This window comes from Chenopodium quinoa, unplaced genomic scaffold, assembly GCF_001683475.1.
Source record: "Chenopodium quinoa cultivar QQ74 unplaced genomic scaffold, ASM168347v1, whole genome shotgun sequence".
In the NCBI taxonomy this organism is placed as follows: Eukaryota; Viridiplantae; Streptophyta; class Magnoliopsida; order Caryophyllales; family Amaranthaceae; genus Chenopodium; species Chenopodium quinoa.
Window position 1 is genome coordinate 395,583 of NW_018743518.1, and position 11,831 is coordinate 407,413.

The 11,831-nt window shown below is 43.8% G+C and overlaps 1 protein-coding gene across 1 annotated transcript; it reads right to left on the minus strand.

Annotated features, from left to right (window-relative positions):
• Positions 1–8,373: 8,373 nt before the first annotated feature.
• LOC110739983 (cysteine-rich and transmembrane domain-containing protein WIH2-like) lies at positions 8,374–11,577 on the minus strand. The gene is made up of 3 exons (XM_021920465.1): positions 11,315–11,577; positions 11,040–11,226; positions 8,374–8,710 (listed from the first exon to the last, which is right to left on the minus strand). The coding sequence occupies exons 1-3, from the start codon at positions 11,364–11,366 to the stop codon at positions 8,665–8,667; spliced, it is 285 nt and encodes a 94-aa protein (XP_021776157.1). The 5' UTR covers positions 11,367–11,577; the 3' UTR covers positions 8,374–8,664.
• Positions 11,578–11,831: the final 254 nt, after the last annotated feature.

The following is an 11,831-nucleotide window of genomic DNA, read 5'->3' on the forward strand; positions in this document are numbered from 1 at the left end:
TGGTCAGCAAAAGGGGGATTGATGCCAATCCCTCTAAAGTCAAAGCGGCACTCGACCTTCCTGAGCCGAAAACGAAGCGGGATGTTCAGCGGCTCACCGGAAGAATGGCAGCCCTCTTGAGGTTCATTTCCAGAGCTTCGGATAAGGGGTTACCTTTCTTCAAAGCCCTGAAACTCCCGAAAACAAAAGAGCTCGTTTGGGAGGAAGAGCAAAAAGACGCCTTTAAACAGCTTCGGGAACATCTGGCTGAACTCCCAACGCTGGCTAGCCCAGCTGAAGGAGAAACTTTGTACCTATATGTGGCCGTTAGCCCTGCCACCATCAGTGCAGTATTGCTGAAGGAAGAGAGTAAAAGTCAGCAACCGATCTACTTCGTCAGTCATACACTGACGGATGCCGAGACTCGCTATCCTCTACTCGAGAAAGTTGCTTTCGCGGTAGTAGTAGCTGCTCGGAAGCTGAGGCCCTATTTTTATTGCCATCAGATAGTGGTCTTAACTGATCAGCCGTTGGAAAAAGTTCTCGGCAAGGTTGAAAAATCTGGTAGGCTAGCCAAGTGGGCTTTTGAGCTCACCGAATTCAGCATCAGCTACCGTCCAAGGGCTGCCATTAAGGCTCAAGCTCTAGCGGATTTCCTAGCCGAATGCTCATACCAAGAAGCGCTAAACAGTGAAAAGAAAGTTTGGACCGTGTTTACGGATGGATCTTCCACCGAAAACGGTTCAGGGGCAGGAGTAGTGATAACTTCTCCCGAAGGCAAATCCTTTGAGTATGCACTAAAGTTTTCTTTTAAGGCCTCGAACAATGAAGCCGAGTATGAGGCAGCAATCGCCGGCCTAGAATTGTGCATCTCCCTGGAAGCCGATCATGTCTGCTTAAAAACAGACTCTCAGCTAGTTGCATATCAGATCAGTGGCAGCTACGAGGCCAAAGAGCCCTCCATGATAGCTTATCTTGCCAAGATCAAATCAGTCATTGCAGAGCTGAAAACTTTTGAGGTTCAGCTGATCCCAAGGGGTCAGAATACTCAAGCCGATGCACTCTCCAAACTTGCTAGTTCATCTCTTACCGAGCTGAACAGATCTGTATATGTAGAAGTGCGTCGAGAGAGAAGTGTCGACGAAGCACCTGAAGTGTGCTACGCTGACCCAGAGCCTAGTTGGATGGACCCCATCCTAGCTTTCAAGCTTCGGGGAGAAACTCCGGAAGATAAAGCTTTGGCCTCCAAGATGAAGAGAACCAGCTCTAGGTTCATTGTCTTCAGGGGGGAACTTCTGAAAAAGTCCTTCTCAGCCCCATTGCTGAAATGCGTGGGACCAACAGATGCAGATTATATCCTACGGGAGATTCACCTTGGCATCTGTGGGAACCACATTGGGGGAAGAACCTTAGCCCACAAGGCATTGAGGGCTGGATATTACTGGCCCACCATGATCGCAGATGCTAAGGAGCTGGTTCGGAAATGCGAAAATTGTCAAAAATACGCTCCAGTTATCCATCAGCCAGCAAGGGATCTTCAGCCGATCCTTAATCCACTCCCGTTTGCCCAATGGGGTCTGGATATACTGGGACCATTTCCAGAGGCTGTGTACCAGAAAAAATGGTTGATAGTTGGTGTCGACTACTTCAGTAAATGGATCGAGGCCGAAGCAGCCTCGAACATTACAGAGCAAACTGTCAGAAAATTTATCTGGCAGAATATCATCACTCGATTTGGCATCCCGAGAGTATTTGTCTTCGATCATGGGAGGCAATTCGATAACTTGCCGCTGAAGCGGTATACAGATCAGTTCGGTATCAAACTGGCATATTCAGCGGTATGCCACCCGCAAAGTAACGGACAAGCCGAAGCTGCGAATAAACAGATCCTAAATGCCCTCAAGAAGAGGGTGGAAGATCAATAGTCCAAGTGGCTGGAGGAGCTCCCTGGAACCCTTTGGTCCCTTCGGACAACTGAAAAAGAGGCAACGGGCCACTCACCTTTTGAGCTGGTGTATGGTGCCGAAGCCGTCCTTCCAGTGGAAATTGGCTCTGAGAGCCTTCGAGTGCACCACTTCTCGGCTGAGAATGAGCGACTGATGAGGGAATCTCTCGATTTCCTCGACGAAGTAAGAGACTCAGCCCGAGACAGAATGGCCGCCTATAAGCAGAGAGTCAGCAAATTTTATAACCGAAGGGTCCATGCAAGGCCTCTCAAAATTGGAGACCTTGTCCTTCGGAATGCTGCTGCAGTTCAGAAAGGCCGAATCCATAGGAAACTCTCAGCTGCATGGGAAGGACCTTATGAAATCTATGATGAGCTTCAGCCAGGGACATACCGACTTCGGCAGTTGGATGGAACTGAGTTGAAAAATCACTGGAACGCTGATGTACTGAAAAAATACCATGTGTAAACCCTTCGGGGCAGAACAATCTTTGTAAGTACATTTTGAATTAATGAAAGGCCTTGGAGCCGCCATTTATATAAATGTTTACAACTTTTTATCCTTTCAAAATTTTCTTTGTTCTATCTACTCTTTAAGGGTTTTTTATTCAGCCTCGTCTGAAACCTTCGCCTTCGGGTAACTGGGTTTCAGATTGCTGACAAAATCCGTCTTTTTAAAGAACACTGGTCTTTCAGTTGAAGTCAAACTTCAGTAAGACATTCTCCAAAGACATGAGTCCATGGACAATTCTGGGATATTGCCTTAACTGAGCCTTGTGATTCGGGTATCCATTTTTCAAAGATAGACAGAAAATCAAGGATAACAGCAACGGTTGAAAATTTTTAAATCAGCCTCGTCTGAAACCTTCGCCTTCGGGTAACTGGGTTTCAGATTGCTGACAAAACTCGTCTTTTTAAAGAACACTGGTCTTTCAGTTGAAGTCAAACTTCAGTAAGACTTGTTCTCCAAAGACATGAGTCCATGGACAATTCTGGGATATTGCCTTAACTGAGCCTTGTATCCCAGAAAGCTAATATCCGAAGCATTGCCTTCAGTTGGCCCTGTGTTTCGGATATCCAACTTTCAGATGAAGTCAATCTACATTAAGACTTGTATCCCAGAAGCATTGCCTTCAGTTGGCCCTGTGTTTCGGATACCCATTTTGAAGAAGTGAAGAAATTGCTTATTCAGCTGAAGTCATACTTCAATTTCTGGGGGGGCAAGAAGCACTATCAGTGCAAGTATGTTCGGCAGAATTGAAGAAACAGAAACAGTAAAGCATTCAAAAACAAAGCAACTGAAGAAAAGAGCATCAGATTAATAATTCATGCTCAGAAATTGAGCTACAAGTTCAATTAAACTGTATCGGCAGCCGCCCACAAGCGGAAAATAACAGCTGCCGAAATACGTACATAAGCAAAAAAATAAATTGTTGTACGACAAGGCAAGCTGAAGCAAAAAACAAGGCAAAAAATTCAGAAAGCGGCAAGTCTAAAGTTAAGCGCATGATGAACCGCAAGATTCTGAAGACGACTGCCCGAGTTCCTATGCTTCAGCCTGAGGATCAGACTGATCAGCGTTGAGCCCCATGGTGGCCTCAGCCCCAGCAGCAGAAGAAGAAGGCTTTGCACTCTGCCGAGCCTCCCTTTCCCTCTGTTCAGCTTCCAACTCCATTCTCTCAGCTTCCTCTTCGGCTTCCTCAGCCTTAAGAATTTCAGCTTCGACTGGAGTTGCATACTTCATATGAGGGTCTTCGGGATTCTGGACCCATTCAGCACATTTGGACCAGTCCAGCTTCGGCTCAGCATGAAGGCAGACTTTTCGGCATACTCTGAACCCGTTTCTGAAACCCATCTCATATTCCTCTTGGGTATAGACACGGACTTTGAGTAGAGCCTCAGCATCAGCCAGCTTCTTCTGGGTCTCCTCCAAGTCTTCCTTGGATTTCTTCAGCTCATCAGCGAGCTTGGAGGAGGAACCTTTCAGCTCATTCAGCTCCTGCTGAACTTGGGAAGCCTTTGTCTGAGCCTGGGCCACTTCAACTTTTTTGGTCATCAGTTGATCCTCAGCCTCATGGAGTTTAGCTCTCTGAGCTTTGGCAGCAGCAGCAGCCTCTGAGAGTTGGACATCTCTGGCCTGGAGCAGCTCTTCAGCAGCCATTCGGCTGGCTTCAAGAGCTTCTAGTCGTTGCTGCACTTCATCTTGTGCAGCAGCTCCTTCCTGAATACGGCTCTCAACAGCAGCCTTGAATTTGGAGACGTCCACTCCCATATGCTCCTGGAGGAATTTTTCCCCTTCCATCAGTGGGGGAAAAACTTCCTTCTCCATAGCGTCGCAGAAGGTTTTGAGGGCTTCAGCAGCTCTTTTCTCGTATTCCTCACCCTTCTGCTGCTTCTCTTCAACTGCTGCTTGCTTCAGCTTAGCAAGCTTTAATTCCTCTTCAGCTACCTTCTTGTCGTGCACAGCAGCGTCTACCCTATCTTGTAGGGTATCTATCAGCTCTACAGTGAGAGTCTGATTGTGCACGAACTGAAAACAGGAAGACAAAAAAAATAAATAAAAATAAATATATAATAATAAAAATAGAGCTGAATTTCAGAGGAAATGAAGACAAGGAAAATTACCTGCATCATCAGCAGTTGGTTAGACCTGGCTGGGTCAGGAACTGATCTGCTGGATTCGCCCATCCCAGCAGTGGCCTTCAGCGACCAGATCCTTGCCCTATCTACTTCGGACATGCCAGCAAAATCGCCGAAGTAGGCTGCAGCTCCTTCTCGGTTCTGACCCCATATGAGGTCCCAGATGTGGTCTGGGATTGGAATTCAGGGGGCCGAGAAACCCATTTCTCCAGATTGCAGAGTCTGGAAGGAAGGGAAGGAGGACGATGGAGCTTGATTAGCTTTGGATGGCTCAGCATCATCCTTCTCAGAGGAGTCAATTACTATGACCTCCTCTTCTTCAGGGGTGAGGACGAAAGCCTCAAACTCTCTTGCGATGTCTGCCGTGAAGCCCTCAGCACTGGGCATCACGGCATCCTTGTTTTTGTGCTCAGCAGCACTCTCCTTAATTTCTTCTTGGACCCCTCCCTTAGATTCGGGAGTTCTCTGATCCACCTCCATCTCAGGAGGTGGCGGAGGGGTCTTTTGAGGTGATTGGGGTGGTGGCCGGGGAACCCTCGGCGATCCATTGCCTTCCTCGGGTTCCCTTATTGCAACGCCGATGGTCATCGGCCTCCGCTGAAAGTCATGAGGGCCGATGATGGCCATCCTTCGGCGCCTTTTCTGAAGGGGCTGCTCGTCCATATCCGAGTCTGAAGACTCTCCTTGTATTTGGTCTTCGGGACGAACAGGAGCCTTCCCTTCTCTATGTCTGTTACTCTCTTCAGACTGTAACAGACAGGGGGGAGGAAGAATGTGAGTAAAAAAAAAAAAAAAAAGACAAAGTTAAGTCTGAAAGCTCACCGAGGTCTTCAGCAAAGCCTCGTCTTCTTCTGCTGCCCTAGCTGCAGCTTCAGCTTCAGCAGCTCTGGAGGACCCTTCTCCTCCTTCGCAAGCTTCGAGAACCCGTGCAACCTCTTCGGCTGTACGGGCAGCTTCAGCTTCTTCGTCCAGCAGCTGAAACCAGGGGTCTCTCTTCTTCCACCAAGGCTTCTGCCTCTGATACAGAGCAACAGCCTCAATTTGGAAGTGGGAAGAGTCTAGATGAACTTCCCTATGCCTCGGCTCAGTGATAGACGGGGCCCGTTCAGTTACAACTCGTTCTCGGTTGACACCAAGACGAGCGTAGTTAATGCCAACGTTGGTCTCGTCCCGCTCTGAAAAAGAAAAGGGGAAAGGTCAGTTCAGATAGGTTGGCACAACATAAAAAAGCGAAGCGAGAGAAGAAAAAGAGATAATTAAAAAGCCTCGGCCCCAGCAGAAGAAGCTTACCATCCTTAAACTTTCGGCTGAGGCCAACAGCTGCTAGCATGTTCTCTTGGAAAACGTAATGCGTATCGGGGAGCCAAGTCTCCGGGATATGCTGCATTCGGCCACTGCCCCCCCGGTTCGGCAGCTTGCCGAAGATATGTTGCTGATCAAGGTTCGGATCCGCCCCGTTATCTGCGGGGGGACCTAGACTTCCCATTTCGGGATCAGGTTCAGCGAGGTACCGGGGAGCGCTGAAGACGCAAGGGTGGCCCGGATCTGTGGGTGCCCTAACCCAAATCCATTGACCTCTCCAGTCCTTGTCTGAAGAGTCATTTGGCCACATGGTTAGGTATTAGGGCCGGGACTCAATCCGGTACCACCCAGAACCATGGCTTCCGTGCCCACTTTGAATATTTGGCACTAGGCGATGGAGCTTTTTGAAGCAGTGCAGGTTCGGCACATACTTGAAGAACTTGCAGACCCATAAGTATGTCATCACCCTTCGGATGCTGGTGGGAGTTAACTGACATAGAGAGATGTTGTAATGGATCAGCAAGTCTCGGACGAATACGTCCAAAGGGAACCTCAGCCCGTACTGAAGCTGTCTTGTGTACACCCCCACATACCCCGGGGGTGGACGATGGATTCTATCGGATGCCGAGGGCATTCGGCACCAATACCCATCAGCTTCAAAAATGCCGTAATGCAACTCAATTTGCTCGGCAAATCGATATTGATCGGCATTCTCCACCCACCAAGAGTAGAGGCGGTTCTTTATCATGGCCGAAGCAACTTCGGCATTCTCCCATTCTGAAAACCCGGGGAGGATATCCCAAAGGACAGCGGGAACTTCATCATCCCGTCCAGAAGCGCTCGGCCCCTCCGTTCTCTGAGGAGGAGCCGAGGAAAGGGGAGTCGCCCTAATCCCTTCAGCAGGGTCAGACTCTGGCCTTTGTCCATTCCAGGTCCCAATCCTGTTCCTAGGATCGGGAATCGGCCTTGCTCTTCTTGGAGCACGGGCTCTACCTCTAACTCCTCTTGCCATTGATTATTTCGAAGAAAAAAGTCGAAAGAAAAAGGGAAGGAGTTCGAATTTGAAGAAAAATAAACTGAAATCAAAGGAATTTACCTTAATCTGAAGCGAAAGTTGCCGATTTACGAGTTCGTAGTGGCAAGTCTCAGTTTCTAAGCTTAATGCTCGGGGAATTTGCGAAGTTTTGATGCGGGTTCTTGGTTTCTCTCTCGAGAGTTCTGGGTTTGTGTTGGTGAATAAGTGAGGAGAGATGACGCGCCTCTGTTTATATCTCCAGGAATGGGATACGAGGAGTCTGCGTTTCAATTTCTCTTAAATACTCCACTAAGTAACCGTTAAACACATGATCTTGTGATTAAACTGCCCATTATCCGTCCAACTTCCACAATCATCCGCCTTAACCGTTGTTATCTCATTAATTACGGTTCAAATTCAAATTTTTGGATTAATTAAATCATTTACTTCCCTCCTTTTCTGAATTAAATCAAACCCGACTCGTCATCCTTCCAAATCGGGTCTGGGGGGCAAGTTGTTTGGGTCCAATTTAGTCCAATTGGGCCTAGGCATTAAATGATCCAATTAAAAGCCCAAGGTCAAGGTTCAACTCTCCAATTGTGCTAAAGTCAAAGGTCAGCCCACAAAGCAAGCCAATTGGGCTAAGGCCCAACCTCTCCATGTATGAAGAGGTATAAAAGCCATCAATATTGATACATTTATTATGTTCATTCATATATTCTCATATATTCCATCAAAGCCTCAAGCAACAAACTCTCTTGCATAGTGTCCTCTTCCTACACATTGTACTGACTTTAGCATCGGAGGGGCCTTCCTCGGCAACACCCCCGAGGCTAGTTTACGTGTGTTTACTGTGCAGGAAACCTTCGGCCCAACATAACTTGGACCGAATCCAGCCTTCTCCGTTTCAGCGGACCTTCGGCAAGGTCCCATTGTTTTCACCCGAAACACTTTCAAAGTTCAAATTGACGGCTTGCCAATATCTTTCATTGCTTAAGTTTAATTAACCGTTTGATATTGGTATATAGTCTATATACCAGTATTTCTTAGTAGACTATGTTCATCCAAACACTGGATTTGTAGTTGATGATGTTGCTGTATGCCTGGATATACTATGATTAGACAGTGTGACCATCCAAACACAGGGTGAAGACGTTAAGAATAAGCTGTATGAACCATATCCTGCTAGTGTTCGTTGACATTTAGCTCCAAGACTCTAAACCTGTACCAATCGGGATAAGAGAAGCTCTTCTAGATTTCAAGAGCAGGTAACTGCCATAACATGTACTTTACAAAGCCAGAACATGGTCCATTGATTCCTCACCCAACTCTACTCTAGTGTGATGCGAAGTACATACAGAGTAAATGGTATTGCAACGCGTGCCATAGGCTACTGTGAGGTTTCAGAAAGACAGAGACATTTATATCACCTCTGTAGTCTGTACCACAAAATACCATCACCAAAGTCATATAGGAAAATCACAAGATTGGATGCACGGCAAACAAATGAACTCTGCTCTATAGTTTCAAAAGCTAAATCTCAGCAAGACAAACAACAGAGAGAGCAAGCTTTCTCCAATTCAAATATTCAAATTATTTACGAAAAAAACAATTTAAGATCTGGGGGGTGGGGGTTTGAGTCGATTAGCTACATATGATACGAAACAAACATTTTTTTTTTTTTTTTTTTTGTTTTTCCAATTCCACATGATTGCGTATCAAATAATCACGATAATCCTCAGGCCATCCGAATTGAATCTCTGGGGTATGATGTATCAATCAATCAAAAGCAGGCGTCCAACAAGCAGCAACAGCACAGAGCAGCCAAACTGCAAGCAAACAAGGATTAAGAGTAAGAACATGTACATATAATTCAGACAGTCAAAAGGCAAGGCAACTTGCAAAATGTCTTTTTCATTGCTTGCATATCTCCACAGCCATAAAAGAGAGGGATTATTGAACTTATATTATACACAATCAACGGTCTTTCATCAGTGATGCATGAAAGATGACATAATCCTACAAAGCAAAATTGCAAGTGCTGCAAAAGAAATAATTGATCAGATAAATACAATATCTTGGCTAGACAACTTGACTCCTAGGATAAGAATAATACTCACATCTTCTCGAAATGCTAAAGCAATCAAAGCATCCACCTAAATTATCACATGGTACAACATATGAATAAGATTGACCAGTCCACCACCAGACCCAAAGAGGAGCGACGAGGTCAAACCATTTTATTAAAAAAATGATGATTAAGATCAAATTTGTGGATAACATTATTAAACTACAGAACGACTGTCGAAAATTAAACTGATCCGTACATAGTTAATCTTATTAATTAATTGGTTGATCCTAAACTCGGTGACAAACACCCTAAAGACTAGACTAAACGAGGAGTTTTAAAACATTGAAATGACAGCTGGCAAGTGTAAGTGTGGGGGTACATGAAGAGATTGCGTGGTAATTACTAACAGAAGCAATTTGGAAGAAGCAGACATTGCTCCAGATGAACACTGCCCAAATAAATTCCAAGACACAAGACTTTAAACTTTGAACCTAGTCGGATGAATAATAATTAAGTTGAAATTCAGAGACAAGAGACACTGAAACAAAACTTCATTCCACCTACAACCATATTTAAGCTGTCAATATTGAAGGATTCCCACTAATAATAAAATCAGATACTCAAGGACTTAATTTTGTTCACATAAACAACTGTTCATCACAATATACTCCCTCTTCTTTGGGCCTTCTATATCTAAAAGCACATACTTTATTTCACATACAGAGTACAAAGAAAATACTGATAGTCACCAAAAGCGTAATGAAATAACTTCAAAAAACACTGATATCAATCATCCATTAATTTGAATAAGGGGAATAAAAAGGGATTAAAGACTGTTATCCAACCACAACACAATAAGAATACGTTAAGATACAGAAGACATTATTAAGACCGTTTGCTGGAAAAGCATTAGGACATGAAGAAACATATATTAGCCCAAATGCTTAATTAAAACAGCTATACACCAATAATTAACTAATTCCTTTCTATTTCCAGCTAACCATAACAGCAGAGAAATCTCAACATCTGTTGCTGGAAATGCATCAGAACAACAATGTATATTAGGCCAAATTCCCATTTTTGCTTAATAACAAGAATTACAACCAACAGATACCAATAATTAGCAAAAACCCACTTTAACTCCAGCTAATCAAAACAGACTTCTACCAAAGCTAAACAGCAAAGGAATAAACCTTTGCAACACTTAATGATTACTCATGTTAAACTTTTGAGCACAATTATGAGAAGGCAGGGTTTCCACATGACACATAAAAAGACAGCATTTTTAAAAGCCTAAATAAGCACTAAATCCACATGTTAAAGTCTAAATAAGCACTGGATCCGTCTAACTTATGCAACACAACGACTAAATCCTGATTCCGGGAAATTTGTGAAGTATAACATAATCATAATACAAAACCGCCAAAACATGAAAACATTTACATGAAACAGGGATCTCAAAAGTAGTTATATCTTATATGACATGGTACCAGTAAGTCCATTACATAAGAATGCATTACATACAAATAACAAATTTCATCATCCGTGACACGATATTGAGTCTGTTGAATCAGTCTATAAATGCTATCATTATCATTCCACGGGAGCAGTGGCCAATTCAATTTGCAGCAAAACTTATGGTTAAAAAAACAAATTCAGAAAATTGACATTGATATGTAGATTCACAATTTCAAAGCCTAAATTTCATAGTTGAGATAATAAGGATAAGTGAAGGTGGTCCAAAAATATGTGTATCCAAGAAAGCTGACAGTTCTGGCATTATAATACTAGGAGTATCTTGGACGTCAAAATATCTGAATATTTATTTCAACAAATTAGACAATTAATCCAATAAACGCCCGAAAATACCCTCACGTTATATCCAATTACAGCAAAAAAAAGGGTAATAACGTCATTCAATAATATAATTAAAAAAAAAAAACTCAACAAACCAACCAAAATCAACGGAGGCTTGCAAACCTCCAAGTCCAGTCCAACTCATCCATCCGAGTTGAACCGCTCTCCATAAAAAAAAAAAAAACAGATCGAGTGGATGCAGATCTAATGGGGGTAAGAAAGGAAATTACCATCCTTCCATGAAACCAACACTCTGTTGTTGTTGCTGAGGAGGAGGCTGCGCGTACTGAGGGGCGTATTGTTGGGGAGGGTACCCTTGTTGTGGGTATCCTCCTGGTGGAGGGTACCCTTGTTGTGGGTACCCTTGCGCAGGGTATCCTGGTGGTGGGTACGCGTCTTTTGGGTATGGTGGGTAACCTGTTTCGATTTTCCAGAAAACTCAAGATCAATCTCAATTATAATTTTAATAAAATCAAATCGGAGAGAAAAACACAATTAGACAGACCTTGAGGAGGAGGAACGCCGACGGGGGGTTGTTGTTGATTGTAGTAACTCATGGAGGAGTGTTTGTGTGTATGAATGTGTGAGAGATTTGATTGATTATATAGAAATTGTGAAAAGGGGTTCTTAAAGAGAGGAAGAAGAAAGAGGGAGGTTTATTTATATAATGAGGAGAGAGAAAGTATTATGTTATGTTAAATACAATTGGGTCATCCTTCAAAAAAAATAAAAATACAATTGGCTCATCCTTCCAAAAAAAAAAAATACAATTACTTAACGAGTCTCACATGACATCCACTTACACTCATTGACTCATTGTGTTGTTGGGTATAGCAGCCTACGTTGACAACGCGCTTATACCTTCTATACTTTGCTTCTATACCTTCTACGATGGGTTTTCCTATCCTACTTGCATATTCCTTTCCAGGCCTTTTCTTAAGTGCTAATTTGGTACCGGTAAAATTCATACTAATTGGTTGGATTATATTTGCTAATTATTTTGCCTAATTTAGTTTTTGCTT